This window comes from Rhinatrema bivittatum, chromosome 11, assembly GCF_901001135.1.
Source record: "Rhinatrema bivittatum chromosome 11, aRhiBiv1.1, whole genome shotgun sequence".
Taxonomy (NCBI): domain Eukaryota; kingdom Metazoa; phylum Chordata; class Amphibia; order Gymnophiona; family Rhinatrematidae; genus Rhinatrema; species Rhinatrema bivittatum.
This window is the reverse complement of record NC_042625.1, coordinates 43,531,963-43,551,934: the sequence shown is the minus strand read 5'-3', so window position 1 is coordinate 43,551,934 and position 19,972 is coordinate 43,531,963. Positions and strand designations below refer to the sequence as shown.

Here is a 19,972-nt window from a genome sequence, read left to right as displayed (position 1 = left end):
TTCCTGTCAGCCACGTCTATTCCCTCAGCTCTGACCTCTTGCCAGTGACTGAAAAACTGCACCGCCTTGGCATTGCTCTGTGACGCCATCAGATCCAGCTGGGACTGCCCCAGCAGGATTGAATAAGGTTGAAGGCCTGTGCTGACAACTCCCAATTCTCCTGGATCCAACTGTTGCCTGCTGAAATAGTCCACCTGCACATTATCCACTCCAGTGACGTGATGCCGCTATCCCCTCCAGATGCTGCTCTGCTCAGACAAACAGCTCCTGGGCCTCCTGAGCCTCAGCATGGCTCTTCGTCCCGCCCTGACAGTTGATATACGTCACCATTGTGACATTGTCAGAGAATACTGTCATCACTCGCCCCTGGACTTGAGGGAGGAAAAATATCAACGCCCTGTGAACCACTCTTGTTTCCAAACAATTAATCGATCAGGCCACTTCCACAGGTGACCATCGACCTTGGGCCATCCGCTCCTGATAGAAGGCCCCAACCACTGAGACTGGCATTTGTGGTCATCACCATCCAGTCCGGAGTTTCCAGGTCCACCCACTTCTCCAAATTGTGGCGAGATAGCCACCTTAAGAGACAGGATCTGGATGTTCCCTACAGCAGTAAAGCCCACTGATACTCCTCTGACAATGGGTTCCAATGGGACAACAGCACCATGTGACGAGGCCTCATGAGGGCAAAAGCTCACAGCACCAAATCTAGCGTAGATGCCATAGAGCCCAGAACCTGTAAGTAATCCCATGCTCCGGGAACTGGCAGAGCCTGGATCTTTGTCACCCTCTCTGGGGTAAGAAAGACTCTGCCAAGCCAGCTATCGAAGCATGCTCCCAGATATTCCAACGACTGGGTCGGCCATAGATGACTTTTGAACAAGTTTATCACACAGCCCAGCGCACCACCTGATGACAGTCCCCTGCGAACTTCGCCGAATGAGCCAGTCATCCAGATAAGGGTGGACAAGAATCCCCTCCTTTCTCAGGGCTGCAGCTACCAACACCATCACCTTTGTGAATGTTCGTGGTGCTGTTGCTAGGCCGGAAAGAGCCTAAAATTGGAAATGCTGCCCCAGTTTCTGGTGGTCCTCCCAGATGGCTATATGCATATAGACTTCTATCAGATCCAGAGATGCCAGAAACTCTCCTTTCCAGATCGCTGTGATCACCGTACACAGCATGTCCATCCAAAAATGCGGCACTCGCAGTGCCGTGTTGATTTTCTGGAGATCCAGAATGAGCCAAAATGTGCCCTTTTTGGGAATGACAAAATAAATCGAGTACCTTCCCCGGCCTCTTTCCAGTGGTGGAACCAGTATAAATCGCTTCCAGCCTTTGCAGGTGGTGCAGCGTAATCCATACCATCTCCTGTTTGGTTCGGGAGACGCAATAGGATACCACGAAGACCTCTCTGATTGGATGAGAAAATTCTAAGGCATAGCCTTCTCTTATCTCTGGAACCCACTGGTCTGACGTGATCTTGGACCATTGTTCATAGAACAGGGATAACCTCCCTCCTACAGATTCCACTAAAGAGCAGACCAGCCCAACTTCATTGCAAGGTTTTTCCTCCTCCGGTCCCCTGACTAGAACCCATCCCTGGAAGTCCTGCGGGACTCCTGAAAGGACTGCTGTCTTCCCGAGGTATGCTTCTACCCTGATACCATAGCACTCCTGCTAGACAAATTGTCTCATATCCTGAAAATGAGATCGTGGTGGGAAGATCTTCTTGACACTTTTCTTATCCTCTAGCAACTTATTCCTTTTGTATTCCCCTAGATGCTTCATCAACTGCTCCAAACAGCAGCTTTCCCTTGAAAGGAAGATTACACAGCTGCAACTTAGACCACACATCCACTGACCAATTAGGTAACCACAGGAGTCTCCTCGCTACCACCATGGAGACCATAGACCTGGCTGATGTCCGGACCAAGTCATACAAGGCATCGGCCACATAGGCACCCCACCTTCCAACCGGGCCACCAGCTTGGAGTCCACAGAGGTGGGCTCATTCTCCTGAGCCTTCTGCACCCAAAACAAACAGGCCCTCTGCATCAGGCTACCACAGACTGCCGCCTGGAGAATCAAGGCTGAAACTTCAAACATCCTTTTCAACTGAATTTCCAGTTTGCAGTCCTGGACATCCTTTAGCGCAGCAGATCCACCACTGGGACAGTCATCTTTTTAATGACCGTTGAGAATGTCACATCCACCTTCAGCAGCTTCAAGTGCTCTAAGGTCTTCTCCATCAGCAGGTACAACTTCGCCATCTCCCTACTGACTTTCATGCCAGCCTCTGGAGAATCCCACTCCTGGCTCACCAGCTTTTTCACCTTCTTGGGCAATGGAAAAGCCTTCGGCAGCCCCCGCAGTCCATCTAGAACAGGGTCCATGCCCTCATCATCAGAATCCTCCTGGGTAACCTTGATCCCCAGCTCCTCCAAAATGTGAGGGATGTGAGGTCTCAACTCTTCCTTCTGGAACAGACAGACAACCTTCGGGTCCATCTCCTTCCATAGCCAGTCCCTCATCCAGGTCACCCATATCCTTATTCGTCCCTGGGTCACTGGTCAGATCGCCCACTGTGAGGTCCTCTCCCGGGTCATCTCCTGCCATTGTGGATCATCAGAATCCTGTAAATCCTCAGTATTACTATCCCCCTCCTGTGAGGGAGATGCCAGCTCCAGATGACAAAACAAAGACCCCCGACCCTTCAAAAGGGGCCAACATGGGCCTCTTCGAGGGACATTGCAGCTCCCCCGCTGCCATGTCCTTGTGGAGAAAAAGAACAAAGTCCACTGTCAATTCCTCAAGATTCCCATCAGGTTCCTCATCTGGATCCCCCCTACATCTTCAAAATCGTCCCCGGATGACTGCAACATCAAAGAAAGTGGAGGAGGGGAATCCCCAGACCCTGAAGGCACTGCTACCTGCCTGCCATGTGCCTCAGCCAAGACTGCTGCGCTTTCAGCCCCACTAGGAGCATCCACCATAGGTCCTGCCGAGCAAGTGACCCTCCAACCCCCTGCAGCCTCTGCGGAGATTCTCTCACCTCCGAAGGCAGACACTGCAAAGCACAGGCGCATTAAGCTAACTGCACTGCGAGCCTCAGGCCCAACAGGTTCTGCCGTGTTGAGAAGCCGGCTCCATCGGGCTTACGTGGGCGAGCCGCTCGCTGCAGAACTTCCTGCAATGACCCTGGTCCCTGCCTCCAATGAGCCCCAGATCCTCTGGCTTCATCGGGAACGCCAAAACAAACTTATCCCCCCAGTAATCGCCACCTGGCAGCAGCTAGGCCACTTCCTTTAACTTCCTCTTCTTTTTTTTTTAAGGAGCCACAGCAGTAGATGAAAAAAAAACTACCCCAGAGGATATACTTTCCTGCTGCTGGCCTTCAGCATGGAAGAGAAGCCCTTCAAGGGAATGAGGAAACCAGGACCCCTGGCTACCTGGCCCCCAGGATGGGCAAGCAGAGCCAGTCCAGGGATTGCCAACCAGCCGCATACCCAGCCTCACCTGAGGAAAGGTCCACAAAGGCTCCTAATACCTCAGGGAGTACTCCAAGCTGATATCTGACATGGATATTTCTCTTTTCTATTTTTTTTTTTAAACTACTCTCTCAGACTGCAGGTTCATTTGTCTACCATCTGCTGGAGACAGAGAAATACTGAAGGACTGCAGGTGGCACTCTTGGATAAGTAGCAGTGCCTCAAATGTTTTTTTCTGCCTCCATCTGCTGGTAGGGATACAAAACTCACTTTGTCTGGACTGATCTGGGGTACAAATAAGAAGGCCTTTGTCCAGGAATGAGAGGAGTCAAACTATCTGTATGCATCTTATACTAGAGGAGAAGATTTAAGATTTAGAACACAAGTCTGGAAAACTCCTGAAACTTATGGGTTCAAATACTGGTCTGCTAATGATGGTCTGCTATAACTGGGGCAGTAACAGCATTTCCACATCAACACACCTTGAAACCTACATGACTTGCACAAGTTAGGGTAGGCGGTCATCCACTGCAGAGGTTTCAGCATGCTTCTTAACTTCCATGAAATATGGCGTCAGAAAAAAAAAACAAAAACAGCAAGACCCATCTGGCCTGCCAAATTTCATTCCTGGGCACTACCACAGAGCCCTGCTGATCTCTGGCTTTCCACTCACTGCTTTATAACCAGGAACCCTCTGTGCTTATCCCAGGCTTTTTTTGTATTCTCCAATTGTTTTTGTCTCTCCCACCTCAACTGGGAGGCTGTTCCATGCATACATCACTTTTCAGTACAGAAACTGTGTTAAGATCTTAATTGGATTCAAGATTTCTTTTGTGGCTTTACTACTTTACTGAAATGCCCACACTCCCATGTCTGTGCTGTGTATCAAATAAATCCTTCTCCTCAGGGCCGATACCTCATTTTGGTTACTGAACTTTTCCAGCAAACAGTAGTAATGTGTAATATCTATGCACCTAATACCTATGACTCTTGTTTTTTCAGAGGACTTTATGCTCATTTGATCCCCTATTTATTAGACATTTTGATTGTCGGGGGGGGGGGGGGGATTTTAATACCATCCGAGATCCCCAAGTGGACGCTTCCCAGGGGCGCTGCCGAGAACCGGGCCAGGGTAAGGGCCCTGAATTGCTGGAAAATACTCTGCATCTGTTAGTCGCTTGGTGAACTCTCCACCCGACCGAGAAGGACTTTACACATGTCTCACGTGCGCATGCGACCCTTTCACCTTTAGATTATTTTCTCATTAGCACACATGTTTTTTCTTGTCTGGGATGCTGGCACCGACAACATTGTGATTTCGGACCATGCCCCGGTGTGGGTAGATTTTCAGTTTTTCGATACTGGGCCCTCAGCGCGAATCTGGCCTCAGACGAAAAATTTCGGGATTTTGTACGGACCAAATGGACCGATTATGTGCTTCTTAATAAGGCTCACGAATCTCAACCTGTATTATTTTGGTAAGCGGCAAAAGCAGTATTGCGGGACGAAATAATTTTCTATGTCGCGCATTTTGTCCCTTAGTGCTCAACTACGCAAAACTCGACTTAAGTTGGCTACCTCGGGAACGAAGGTGCTGAGAACCTTGTATTTATCCCAATAATACGTGTTAAATTCCCTAATTCATCAACAAGCCAAAAAAGTTTGTTATACTATAAATATCGGTTCCATCAATACAGCAATAAAGCGGGGAAGATGATGTCAAATTTCATTAGATCCATGCACTCTAGTCGCTTTATCCCAGCGATGCGTGGCTCCACTGGCCACGTGGTAAGGGATACTCCCGCTATTTTAAATTGTTTTGGGGATTTTTTCTCGCCTTTATATGCCACAGAAGGGTGGAATGCGGAGGCCTATGACAGGTTTTGCGCGCAACTCTCCCTTCCCTGCTTAACAAGGGAACAGCGCGACGGCCTTAATTTGCCTGTAACGGAGGAGGAGGTTCGACTCGCCATTCTGCGCTCCAAACGTTTTAAGGCTCCGGGGCCTGATGGATATACAGCGGAGTTATTTAAGCTTCTTGAAGGACAGGTATCTCGTCCGCTGGCCTTGGCATTCACGGCCTTAATAGATCAGGATTCATTCCCTGTTAATGCGAACCTAGCGCATATTTCTCTCATCCCAAAAGTAGGCAAAGATGTACTCTCCCCTGAATTATATCGCCCAATCTCTCTACTTAATTACAACCAGAAATTGTTAGCCAAGATATTGGCTGACAGGCTAGCAATTATCCTCCCCACTCTTATTGGTGACCATCAGGTAGGGTTCATGCGCCAGCGGTATGCTTTGGCCAACATACGCAGAGTGTTGACTACAATGACTATTTGCCAACAAATGTCTACCCCTTATTTGACCATTAGTTTCGATGCCGAAAAGGCCTTTGATAGGGTGGAGTGGCATTATCTCTTTTATATATTGCAAAAGATGGGTTTGAGGGTTTTTTTTCTAATGCCATCTAATGCCACAGGCCCTGATTACCGTTAACAGGGCACAATCTGAATTTTCTGTGACACGGGGTACGCAGCAGGGGTGCCCCCTGTCCCCTTTACTGTTTATTTTACAATTGGAACCCCTTTTGCTTGCCATAGAGCTCCAGCTCGAAATCCGAGGTGTCCAAGTAGGGCCTAACATTTTTAAATGTGTGGCTTTCGCGGAAGATTTGTTGGTTTTTATTACTAATCCTCAGACCTCGTTGTCCCCTTTGTTGCGGTTGATATGGAGCTTTGGGGTTTTTTCGGGGCTAAGACTAAATGAGTCCAAGTCCTCTGCATTAGCGTTTCCAGATGCATTGAAGGATCAATGGCCGGACACATTTCCTTTGCAATGGGCTGGGGACAGCATTCGTTATCTGGGTGTGTTCCTCCCCTCTGACCCGGAGCAGATTTACAAGACGAATATACCAGGGTTGCTTCGAGACACTCAGGATTTATTAAATACTTGGGGTACCCTGCCACTCTCTCTGAGCGGCTGCATAAACTTATTTAAAATGGTCATCCTACCGAAATGGCTTTACCTTCTGCAGAATATGCCCTTATGGCTGAAAAGGAGAGATCTGGCTAAATTAGATGTTTTGTCTGGCGAGGTGGGAAATCTAGGACTCCTCTTTCTTGATTACAGGCGTATTGGGGGGATGGGGGTCTGGGGCTCCCAGATTTAGCTCTATATAATTTAGCATGTAACTTACGAGTAATTCGGGATTGGCTATTGAGCCAATCTCACTTTGTCCAACTGGTAACGGACGTTGAGGTAACATACCCGCGAGCTCTCACATATGTTTTCCAGTCTCAGTCCTCGCATCTTTCCACTTTCTTAACCCAGTCAGCACTGCTTAAGCCAATCAGACAAACTTGGGTGCGGTTAACCAAACTATTGCAGATCTCCAGATTGTGCGCCCATTTCCTTCCAATCATGGGGAATGCTGAATTTATCCCAGGGTCTCAATCGGGTCATTTTCGGGTGTGGGAGTCTAAGGGCCTTACTTGTCTGGGGCAATTGCTCTCCCGGGATGGGCGGATCTTAGACTTTGCAGAGTTTGGCCAGGTTTATGGCCTGGGGGTTTCTCATACTTTTCCATATCTGCAGATACATCATTATGTTAATGCCTTGCCTGAAGTCTCTAAGCACCCTTCGGTATTTTTAACACTGGACCAAGTGTTTCACTTTGAGCGTTCTAAAGTTTCCTCTCTGTCCGTCAACTATAAGTATCCCTGTCACAAGGTACAGCTGGATATATATTCCCTTCTGGAAGCTCGTTGGAATCGGGATGGGGACTTTACGGTGACCCACAATATTTTACGGATGTGTTTTCGGCATATAGCCAGGATCTCTACCAATATGTATTACAGGGAGTTGCAATTTAAATTTTTATGTCGTGCATATGTGTCCCCTCAGGTGGCAAGTCAATTAACTATAACGCAATCAGCCGAATGTACCCACTGTACTGTCACCATAGGTACCTTATGTTTTCTGATCCTGCCCCCCAGTGTGATGCCTTTGGCGTTGGGTGGCGGATTATATGGCGGACATACTGGATGTGGCTTTTCCTGTGTCCCCTATGTGGCTGCTATTTGGATGCATCTCCCCGATTTGGATTTGAAATCCTGGCTTACGCATTCTACTGCAAAAAGCTGATCTAGTTGGAAAAAAGGTAATTCTATCAGTGTGGCGTTCTATAGCCCTGCCGTTTTTTTGGGCTTGGAGAAACCAATTTCACGCCCTGATAACCATGGAGAGCTTGGCATCTCGAGAATCCCCACGCCAGCGACAACTATTTCTCTTGGTATGGAATTCCTACCTACAGCACCTACCACCTCGTGCTCGCAGCCTGGCCATCCTTGGCCTGTTAGGATACCCAGGGGACATTACGTTGGATAATCATCACTTTGGACTCACCTCATTTTAATAGACAGTAGGGGAGGGGGTTGGGGTGGGTAGTTCATGGGGGGATAAAGGGAGGAGGGAAGGCACATAGGGGAGCCTGGACTGTGGAACTCTAAGGTTTGGTTATGTTCTATTGAGGTAAGGTCAGAACCCCACCTTCCTCATTGTTGTATTTATCTGGTGTAAGAACAAAAACCAATAAAAATTGTTTAAACATAAATCCTTCTCCTGAAAAATGGGAAACAGTAACAATGAAATCCCTGCCTTACCGCAGCAGAGATGCGAGCACTGCCTCTGGGTAACAGCAGCTCGGCCGCAGCAGCCACCTCTGCAATGTCTCGCGCATGTTTCTTTGCCGTTCCTTGTCCAGTGCCTGTCCTCTCAACATCTTTCTGTTGGTCGATGCACAACAGAGAATCTATGAGCACCACCTGCTTCGGGGCATTCTCCATAGGAGAGCCGTCCGTTTCTGCAAACAAGCAGAAAAAAACTTAAAAAATCTAATTTACCCAGCTTGATCCCCTGAGCTTACATCTGTGCAGTTTTTCCACCTTTCGCACATAACGATGGGAAAAGTGAGGCTAACCTTGATCACTTGGCTCCTCTTCACTATCAGACATGGGTTGGGGCCAATGGAAGTTCTCAGAATATGCCCCTTCATACTGCTTCTTCAAGACATCCAGAGGCAGGTCAGCTGGACAAACAAAGTGCATAGGATGATACATTCTGACTGTTCATATAGTAATAAGCAGTTACATATAATAACAATGCTATCACTTAACTAATGCTATACGCTATATATCAACAATTGAAAAATCCACTGTGTTTACTGTTGAGAGCTAAAAACCCACATAAGAAATAAGAAGTTGTCATACCAAGTCAGACCAAGAGTCCATCAAGCCCAGCATCCTGTTTCCAACAATTGCCAATCCAAGTTAAAAGTACCTGGCAAGTACAGGAAAATTAGTTCTTACCTGCTAAGTTTTGTTCCTGTAGTACCACAGATCAATCCAGACTCTTGGGTTCTGCCTCCCATCCAAGCAGATGGAAATAGAGAAAGTTTTGCCGACACTGCCACATAACCTGGTATGGCATCTGCAGTCCCTCCTAGGGATGTGAATCGTTTTTCAACGATTAAAATTATCGTCCGATAATGTTTATATCGTCTTAAATCGTTATAGAACACGATACAATAGAAATTCTAACGATTTATCGTTAAAAATCGTTAAATCGTGTTAGTGCGCACTAACTCGAGTTAGTGCGCACTAACTCCCCGTTAGTGCGCACTAACTCGATTTAGTGCGCACTAACTGAAAATGATACAAATAAACACTTTCCAGGTCACTGAAGGTCAGTTAGGAATGAATATGTGTTCCTATTGGCTGGCTGCCCTCTTATCTATTGATATTACCAAGGTTACCACTGAGGTGATGGTTGGGGGGATGGGAAATGGAACTGGAAACTAACGAACACCAACAGAAAATGAAACAAAGTGTTCACACTTCCCAGGTCAGTAAAGGTCACTTAGGAATGAATATGTATGTATGTATTCCTATTGGCTGGCTGTGCTCTTATCTATTGATGTTACCAATATGGTTGGGGGGATGTGAAATGGAAACAGTTGGAAGCTTGACAAAAAAAGTAATGTAATGATCAGCACTCACGTGACTAGAACTTGTTTGTTTATTATTTTTGTTAGCAGGCACCTGAAATGCTAGTGCATGTTGAATTTGCCAATCACTGTGCATTTTAGAAAGGTGGTCCTGGCTGGAACTGTACACAGTTCAAATATATGTAATTGATTGTTGGTAAGTGTATTTTTTAAGTAGCCACACTGGCACCAGTATGTTTACTTTTCCTCCTACTTAACTCACTAGCTCAGCTTTGTAAGAAGGGCTTCTCTGCTTGTGTGTTGTTTTTGTTTGGTGTGAGGAGAGCAGAAACATCAGATCTTTATTCAATCTACTACAGTCATCTCTTACAGTGCCCTATCCCTATTAATACCAGGAGTGTTGTGATCTTCCTGCACACAGTGCCCTAACCCTGATACCAGTCTGAGACAGCTCCCTCCCTGCATTACTAGTGAGAGGCTGGCTTCACAGACAGGGGGGAGCTGCCTGACCCTCACTCCTGACTTCCCCCATGTCCCAGCTAGTGAATGGTGTGTGGGTGAGGGGGGGGGGGAGGATGGTGAAGTCTGAGACAGCTCCCTCCCTGCATTACTAGTGAGAGGCTGGCTTCACAGACAGGGGGGGAGCTGCCTGACCCTCACTCCTGACTTCCCCCCATGTCCCAGCTAGTGAATGGTGTGTGGGTGAGGGGGGGGGGGAGGATGGTGAAGTCTGAGACAGCTCCCTCCCTGCATTACTAGTGAGAGGCTGGCTTCGCAGACAGGGGGGAGCTGCCTGACCCTCACTCCTGACTTCCCCCATGTCCCAGCTAGTGAATGGTGTGTGGGTGAGGGGGGGTGGAGGATGGTGAAGTCTGAGACAGCTCCCTCCCTGCATTACTAGTGAGAGGCTGGCTTCACAGACAGGGGGGAGCTGTCTGACCCTCACTCCTGACTTCCCCCATGTCCCAGCTAGTGAATGGTGTGTGGGTGAGGGGGGGGGGGGGGAGGATGGTGAAGTCTGAGACAGCTCCCTCCCTGCATTACTAGTGAGAGGCTGGCTTCACAGACAGGGGGGAGCTGCCTGACCCTCACTCCTGACTTCCCCCATGTCCCAGCTAGTGAATGGTGTGTGGGTGAGGGGGGGGGGGGAGGATGGTGAAGTCTGAGACAGCTCCCTCCCTGCATTACTAGTGAGAGGCTGGCTTCACAGACGGGGGGGAGCTGCCTGACCCTCACTCCTGACTTCCCCCATGTCCCAGCTAGTGAATGGTGTGTGGGTGAGGGGGGGGGGAGGATGGTGAAGTCTGAGACAGCTCCCTCCCTGCATTACTAGTGAGAGGCTGGCTTCGCAGACAGGGGGGAGCTGCCTGACCCTCACTCCTGACTTCCCCCATGTCCCAGCTAGTGAATGGTGTGTGGGTGAGGGGGGGGGGGGAGGATGGTGAAGTCTGAGACAGCTCCCTCCCTGCATTACTAGTGAGAGGCTGGCTTCACAGACAGGGGGGAGCTGCCTGACCCTCACTCCTGACTTCCCCCATGTCCCAGCTAGTGAATGGTGTGTGGGTGAGGGGGGGGGGGAGGATGGTGAAGTCTGAGACAGCTCCCTCCCTGCATTACTAGTGAGAGGCTGGCTTCACAGACAGGGGGGAGCTGCCTGACCCTCACTCCTGACTTCCCCCATGTCCCAGCTAGTGAATGGTGTGTGGGTGAGGGGGGGGGGAGGATGGTGAAGTCTGAGACAGCTCCCTCCCTGCATTACTAGTGAGAGGCTGGCTTCGCAGACAGGGGGGAGCTGCCTGACCCTCACTCCTGACTTCCCCCATGTCCCAGCTAGTGAATGGTGTGTGGGTGAGGGGGGGGGGGAGGATGGTGAAGTCTGAGACAGCTCCCTCCCTGCATTACTAGTGAGAGGCTGGCTTCACAGACAGGGGGGAGCTGCCTGACCCTCACTCCTGACTTCCCCCATGTCCCAGCTAGTGAATGGTGTGTGGGTGAGGGGGGGGGGAGGATGGTGAAGTCTGAGACAGCTCCCTCCCTGCATTACTAGTGAGAGGCTGGCTTCACAGACAGGGGGGAGCTGCCTGTCCCTCACTCCTGACTTCCCCCATGTCCCAGCTAGTGAATGGTGTGTGGGTGAGGGGGGGGGGGTGGATGGTGAAGTCTGAGACAGCTCCCTCCCTGCATTACTAGTGAGAGGCTGGCTTCACAGACAGGGGGGAGCTGCCTGACCCTCACTCCTGACTTCCCCCCATGTCCCAGCTAGTGAATGGTGTGTGGGTGAGGGGGGGGGGGGAGGATGGTGAAGTCTGAGACAGCTCCCTCCCTGCATTACTAGTGAGAGGCTGGCTTCGCAGACAGGGGGGAGCTGCCTGACCCTCACTCCTGACTTCCCCCATGTCCCAGCTAGTGAATGGTGTGTGGGTGAGGGGGGGGGGGAGGATGGTGAAGTCTGAGACAGCTCCCTCCCTGCATTACTAGTGAGAGGCTGGCTTCACAGACAGGGGGGAGCTGCCTGACCCTCACTCCTGACTTCCCCCATGTCCCAGCTAGTGAATGGTGTGTGGGTGAGGGGGGGGGGGGAGGATGGTGAAGTCTGAGACAGCTCCCTCCCTGCATTACTAGTGAGAGGCTGGCTTCACAGACAGGGGGGAGCTGCCTGTCCCTCACTCCTGACTTCCCCCATGTCCCAGCTAGTGAATGGTGTGTGGGTGAGGGGGGGGGGTGGATGGTGAAGTCTGAGACAGCTCCCTCCCTGCATTACTAGTGAGAGGCTGGCTTCACAGACAGGGGGGGAGCTGCCTGACCCTCACTCCTGACTTCCCCCATGTCCCAGCTAGTGAATGGTGTGTGGGTAAGGGGGGGGGGGGGGGGGGAGGATGGTGAAGTCTGAGACAGCTCCCTCCCTGCATTACTAGTGAGAGGCTGGCTTCACAGACAGGGGGGAGCTGCCTGACCCTCACTCCTCCGGGGTATTGTGATCTTCCTGCACACAGTGCCCTATCCCTGATACCAGGGGTGTTGTGATCTTCCTGCATGCAGTGCCCTATCCCTATTAATACCAGGAGTGTTGTGATCTTCCTGCATGCAGTGCCCTATCCCTATTAATACCAGGAGTGTTGTGATCTTCCTGCATGCAGTGCCCTATCCCTGATATCGGGATGTGTGCAAGAAGATCACAACACCCCCGGTATCAGGAATAGGGCACTGTGTGCAGGAAGATCACAACACCCCCAGTATCAGGAATAGGGCACTGTGTGCAGGAAGATCACAACACCCCTGGTATTAGGGATAGGGCACTGTGTGCAGGAAGATCACAACACTCCTGGTATTAATAGGGATAGGGCACTGTGTGCAGGAAGATCACAATACCCCTGGTATCAGGGTTAGGGCACAAATTCTAGTCACATTGACTGATCACATTACTTGTTTTGTCAAGCTACCAACTGTTTCCATTTCCCATCCCCCATATACTGTCAGTAGGAAACTTGGTAACATGAATAAATAAGAGGGCAGCCAATAGGAATACATATTCATTCCTAAACTGACCTTAACTGACCTGAAAAGTGTCAAATTGTATCATTTTCAGTTAGTGCGCACTAACTCCCAGTTAGTGCGCACTAACTCCCGTTAGTGCGCACTAACTCGAGTTAGTGCGCACTAAGCAGAAAAAACGATTTTTAACGATTTTTTAACTAAAAAATCGTGCCTAAGACGATTTTCTTGCCCTGCCACACGATTTCTATCGTTAAGACGATATGGAAAACGATTCACATCCCTACTCAGTACTGACCTGTACCCAAGCCAAGATACTAATGAGCATAAATACGAGAAAACAATCACGTTCCTCTGAACAAGCACTAGGAAGTGGACCCTTATAATGGGAATGAACCTTTCCAACCTTAACAACTTTAGAAAACTAAGGAAACTGAGCCATTCTTCAGTCTATTTACAATAACAGTTCAAGCGGACTCTTTAATTCTCCCCACATCAACTGGGTGGAACTCTGGACTGATCTGTGGTACTGCAGGAACGAAAATTAGCAGGTAAAAACCAATTTTCCTTTCTCTGTATGCACCAGCTCAGTCCAGACTCCTGGGATGTACTCAAGCTTCCCTAAACAGGGTGGAACTGAGAGAGTCCCATACGAAGCACACTTTCACCAAAGCCCATGGCATCTGGAGCCTAGACATCCAAACAATAATGTTTGGCAAAAGCGTGCAACAACTTCCAAGCAGCTGCCCTTAAATCTCATTTGGCGATACTTGTTGACATTTGGCCCAGGATGCCGCTTGCGATCAAGTAGAGTGAGCCCTTAACCCCTCAGGACAGATGTATGCCGAACCTATCACTTCTTTCAACCACCACACTATGGTGGACTTTGAAGCCTTATGTCCCTTTTTTGCACCACTCCACAGCACAAAAAGATGATCCGACAGTCAAAAGCTATTGGTGACTTTGAGATACCATAACAAGACATGTTTCACATCCAAGAGCCATAATTCCCTCATGTGAAGCGCCACCGCATCCAGATTTGGGAAGGCCAGAAGCTCTAACGATTGATTCAAGTGAAAAGACGAATGGAAGGAATTGTACGCAGAGAGACTCCAGAGTCCGTAATCCTCAGAAAGGGATCCTTACATGACAGAGTATGTAGTTCTGAAATTCTCCTAACGGAACAAATTGCCATCAAAAAAACAACCTTTAAGATAAGATCCTTCATAGTTGCCGTTCTAAGTGGCTTGAACAGAGCCACACACTTCCCCTTAAGGACCAAGTTAAGGCTCCACGGGCGGCACAACTTCCAAACTAGAGGCCGCAAATGTTTCGCCCTCCAGAGAAAATGCACCACATCTGGATGTGCGGCTAGGGCTGCTCCCTGCACCTTGCCTCTAAGACAGCCCAATGCCACCACCTGGACTCTGAGGGAGTTAAAGACCAAACCCTTTATCAACCCCCGTTATAAGAAGGTCAAAATGTGCGCCACAGACGCTCGAGTAGGGTCAACCCCCTGCTCTGTGCACAAAGTCTCAAAAATTCTCCACACTTTCAAATAGGCTAAGGATGTCGAAGTCTTTCTAGCTTGCAGGAGAGTGGAAATGACATCCTCAAGATACCCTTTCCACCTTTAGACACTTCCTTTCAAAAGCCAAGCCGTGAGACAGAAGCGAGCTGCCTGATCTGAAAATATTTATTTATTTTATTTATAGTTTTTATATACAGACATTCTTGTATAAAATACAAATCATGCCGGTTTACATTAAAACAGAACATGCAGGAAAAATGTTACCTTTGTCAAATACATTGAAACATTAATAACAAGAAAATTGTTAACAAGGGATAACAACTAAGAAAAGAGAAATGTAAACAAGAAGTAGTAAAAGAAAACATAGAAGTTGAAAAACAAAAAAAGGTGGCACAAAGGGTTGCACGAAGGGGTGCACAAAGGGAGTGCCCCTTTGTCATGCCCCTTCGGCACGCGACGCCAGGTGGAATGGCGCCGTTTACCGGCTTGACGCTGGGTGGGATGATGTCACAAAAGGGGCGTGTCTCATGCTCACTGTTCTCTTTTCAGCGATCTCTCTTCACAATTCAAAAAATATGGGACCTTGGTGCAGAAGATTTGGAAGATGAGCAAGACGCAATGGGCTGTCCACCACTAGATTGATCAAATCTGCAAATCATGGCCACCGAGACAACTCCGGCACCACTAGAATTATCTCTCCTGGATGGATCTCTATTCACCACACTTTGCTCACCAGTGGCCACGGAGGAAATATGTACAGGAGAATCCCTTGCAGCCACAGGAGTACTAAGACATCGACCCCATCCACTACGTGTTCTCTTCTGCGACTGAAGAAGCATGGCGCCTTGGCATTCCTTTGAGTTGCCATCAAATCCATGCAGGACATGGATTTGTGATGGATAAGCCGCATTGCGACCTCCGACAACTCCCACTCTCCGGGATCCAGCTGTCGACAACTGAGAAAATCTGCTTCTACACTGTTTATCCCAGGTATATGAGAAGCCGCCAATAATTCCAGATTTGCTTTGCCCAGCGAATTAACTCCTGGGCTTCTTGAGCCACTGCCTGACTCTTGGTACCATCCTGTCGGTTGATGTAAGCCACTGTTGTCGCATTGTTCAACTAAATCCTTAAGGCTGCCCTCGTAAAAGAGGTAGAAAGGCACGCAACGCGAACACACCGCTCTTATCTCTAAGCGATTGATAGACCATGTTGCCTCTTCCGCTGACCACCGGCTCTGCGCCGATTGAGTCTGGTATACAGCTCCCCAACTGGAGAGACTGGCATCGGTTATGACTATTATCCAATTTGGAACCTCCAAGCCTACACCCCGACTCAAGTGGTCTCGACCAAGCCATCATGAGAGACTGCACCTTGCCGTTTCCGTTAAATGTAGAGGTAGATGAAACTGTTCTGACAACGGATCCCACTGGGAAAGCAATGCACTCTGCAGAGGCCTCATATGAACACATGCCCAAGGAATCAATTCCAACAAGGAATCCATGGAGCCGAGAACTTGCAGGTAATTCCACACCTTGGGAACCGCTCTCTCCAACAAGCTGTGAACCCGCCTCTGAAGTCTGCAAATGCGTTCCCTGGTTAGAAACACTTTCCTGATCCTGGTGTCGAAATGCACTCAGAGGAACTCCAACACCTGAGAAGGGGTAAGTTGACTTTTCGACAGATTCACAACACAACCCAGGGATCTTAGCCGCTGCAGTACCAACTCCACTGCATGTGTGCAAAGAACCTCTGACTTTGCTCAAATAAGCCAATCATCCTGACATGGGTGAACTAGAATGCCCTCCTTCCTGATAACCGCCGCCACCACGACCATCACCTTGGTGAAAGTTCTCTGAGCCGTCGCTAACCCGAATGTAAGGGCACAAATTTGAAAATGTGTCTCGAGAATCATGAACCTCAGGAATCTCTGATGATCCAACCAGATCGCTATGTGTAAGTACACTTCAGTCAAATCTAGAGAAGCCAAAAACTCTCCTTTGCACACCGCTGCAATTACCGAGGCAAGGACTCCATCTGAAAACAAGGAACTTTTAGAGCAATGTTCACCATTTTTAGATCCAAAATTGGGCGGAAGGTCCCTTCCTTCTTTGAGACCACAAAATAAATGGCATATCTCCCCATCCCCCATTCCTCTATGAGTACGGGTACAATGGCTCCCAGCATCTTTAAACAATTGGTGGTTTCCTGTACCACCTGCGTTTTTGTTTACGGAGATGCAAGGAGACACCATGAATAAATCCTTTAGAGGGACAGCAAATTCTAAAGCTTAACCTGGTCTTATCACACTTAGGACCTATTGGTCCGTCGTGACCTTGGCTCACTCCTCATAGAAAAGAGTTAACCGATCCCCCCTATGACTAGCACCGAGTAGTGGACCAGCCCAACTCATTGGACGGACTTGGATCCAGAACCATCTCTGTTCGGCTTTCGGCCTCAAAAGGACTGGTTCTAGAACTGCTGCCTCCCAGTGCCTTGTCTCTGGGCTCCTCTCGAAGCCCTATTCTGCCGATTCACCCTAACATGAGGCCGCGTAGAAAAGGACCCTTTTCCGCCCTTCGGCATATCCTCCAGCAACCTATGCCCTTTATTCTCTCCCAGATGCTTTACGAGCTCCTTTAAGCCCTCTCCGAAAAGCAGCTTCCCCTTAAAAGGTAATGCCCCTGAGACTTAGACCAAATGTCCGCCGACCTGTTCCTCAACCAAAGGAGCCACATGGCTGAGACTGCTGACATCATAGTCCTGCTCTATAGGTCACCATGGCTTCCAGCTGCTCGGCCTGCTTGGCCTCAGACACCAACATCGCCTTGTCAGATTGCAGCTGCTGTACCCAGCAAAGACTAGCAAGAAGCATAAAACTGCTGCAAACCACAGACGAATGCCCAGAGAAGACACCTTAAAGATCTTTTTGAGATGGACTTCCAACTTCCTGTCTCGCATATCTTTAAGCGCTGAAGAACCGGCCACTGGAATGGTTGTTTTCTTCGTAACCACCGACACTGAGGCATCCATCTCTGGCAGCCTCAACAATTCAAGTGTGTCCTCAAGTAACGGATACAATTTATCCATTGCTCTACCAACCTTCAAACTGGTCTCTGGAGTCTCCCACTCCCGAACTACTAACTTCTTCATCAATTTATGAAAAGGGAAGGCTTTTGCCAGACTTCTTAAGCCATCCATGAATCGGTCCCACCTCTTCCTGATCAGATTCTTCTCATGGAACCTTAATTCCCAGCTCCTTATGGACACAGTGAATCAGGGGCCACAATTCTTCCCTGTGGAAAAGACGAACCAACTTCGGATCGTCCCCTTCAACAGTTTAGGCTTGACCCTGCCTCTCATCCAGATCCTGTCCCTCAGGAGAAGAATCTACTTCAGGAGGGTTCTCTACTGGAGGCTCCCTGACCGCCGATTCCACCGAGGCCTCATCCGCAGCATCTGAATGTGCAGCCTTACTCAGGACTCACCGAACCCTGGTCATATCACTGGCCCGCAAAACTTTGGACCTCTTGCTAGACCGTGGACTCTGTGGACCCTCCTGCCTGGAAAATGGCATCCTGCGGCCTTCCTGGTGAGATGTACCTTATGCAGCAGCAGAACAAAGTCAGGACTGCCGGATCCTCAGGATCTTCATCTTCCTCTGACAAGAGGTTCTTGGGCCCCCTGGTCCTCCATGGGACTTCGATCGGCCAGGGACAGTGGTGGAGGGAGATCCCCTTCCCCCCCCCCCCCCCCCCCCCCCCAATAGCTTCAGATGCAGTGCAAAGGAATCCAAAATGGACGCCATTCCCGCACCAACAGGGAAGAAGCCAACTGCTGTGCCAGCATCGCTCACAATCCCCGCAGCCTCACGATGCCTCCCAGACTCTCTTTCCAGCATTCCCGAACTGCCCTCTCCCCCAGAAAGGCAGTGGGAACAAACGCCGAATCAGGACAGGCGCATGCACGCATCGCCAAAGGCTGCACGCATCGCCAAAGTTTCTGCTGGCTCGGTCGCACACACCCTGACAGCCGCTCCAAGGATGCCAAAGAAAAAAATGTCAACACAGCTCTGCACCTGCCGGGATGCCTGCAATCTGCCCCTCCAGTCAAGCAACACTATAAAAAGAAAAAGAAAAAAAAAAAAAAAGAGACCCTCTTTTCTTTTATTTTAAACTTTAAAACTGCAAAGATTAAGGTCACTTCCTTGAAGCTGGGCAGCAGGCTCCGAACATCCTCCTGGGGTTGAGGGAACTGCCCCCACCAGTTATCTACCCCTGGCAGCGAAAAGGACAGAGTCAAATAAAGGTCCCCAGCCCCCTGTTCATCCACTCAGGACCAGAAAGGATGGCCCCACAGGACCTGCCATCCTTCTGGGAGGAGCTCTTTTGCTTTCCTTTTCCCTCTCTATCTTTACTTTTTTTTTTTTTTTTTAACTAATGTTCATACTGCAGGTTTTGCACTTCTACCATCTGCTGGAGACCGAGAAATACTGAGGGACTGCAGGTGGCACACCAGTTTATGTGGTAGTGTCAGCAAAACTTTCGCTGTCTCCACCTGCTGGAAGGGAGGCAAAACTCAGGAGTCTTGAATGATCTGGGTACGTACAGGGAACCAAACATTATGGAGATCCCATGCTACTAATAGATGTCCCAGTGAAGCGTGCACAGGCAGCCGGCCGGCGCACAGAACTTACTTCTGCTCGTGAGAGCAGGTAAGTTTTAAAATTAAAAAATGTAGGTGAGTTGGGGGTGTTAGGGGTCAGGGCGGAGAGGGGAAAAGGAATGAATAGGAAAGGAAAATTTGGTTCTTACCTGATAACTTTCGTTCCTGTAGTACCATGGATCAGTCCAGATTCCTGGGTTTATTCATCTGTGCCAGCAGGTGGAGACAGAGAAAGTAAAACTGACACTGCTTTATATACAGTGATGCCACCTGCAGTTCCTCAGTATTGATCCGTACCTAAGCTAAATGCAAAAAACACCATAGAAAATATTTCAATATAAACCTGATAAAAAACTTGATAAAAAACTTCTGATGTCTGTAATTTACAACAGTTGAGCGGTTGATTCTCCACTCTCCTTAATACTTGGGTGGGTTCTGGACTGATCCGTGGTACTACAGGATGAAAATTATCAGGTAGGAACTAAATTTTCCTTTCCCTGTACGTACCCGGATCAGTCCAGACTCCTGGGATGTACCAAAACGTCCTAAACAGGGTGGGACCTGGAGAGTCCTGCTCGTAACACGCTTTCGCCTAAAGACCGAGACTCCCGATCTGCCATATCCAGCCGATAATGTCTTGCAAAAGTATGCAGAGACTTCCAAGTTGCCGCTCCACAAATCTCTTGTGACGATACCAAGTGAGCCTCTGCCCAAGAGGTCGCCTGAGATCGAGTGGAACGGGCCCCTCAAGCCTTCTGGAACTGGCTTACCCTTGAGAAT

The 19,972-nt window shown here is 49.1% G+C and overlaps 1 protein-coding gene across 13 annotated transcripts in view; it reads right to left on the bottom strand.

The window, feature by feature from the left end:
- Positions 1–19,972, bottom strand: part of EP400 (E1A binding protein p400) — a 307,683-nt gene that overhangs the window by 200,739 nt on the left and 86,972 nt on the right. For all 13 annotated transcript variants that reach the window (XM_029619359.1, XM_029619360.1, XM_029619358.1 and 10 more), the window contains 2 exons: positions 8,479–8,586; positions 8,162–8,361 (listed from right to left, as the gene is read on the bottom strand). In XM_029619359.1, the coding sequence (XP_029475219.1) occupies positions 8,162–8,361; positions 8,479–8,586 (308 nt within the window). The remainder of the gene's footprint in view (positions 1–8,161; positions 8,362–8,478; positions 8,587–19,972) is intronic.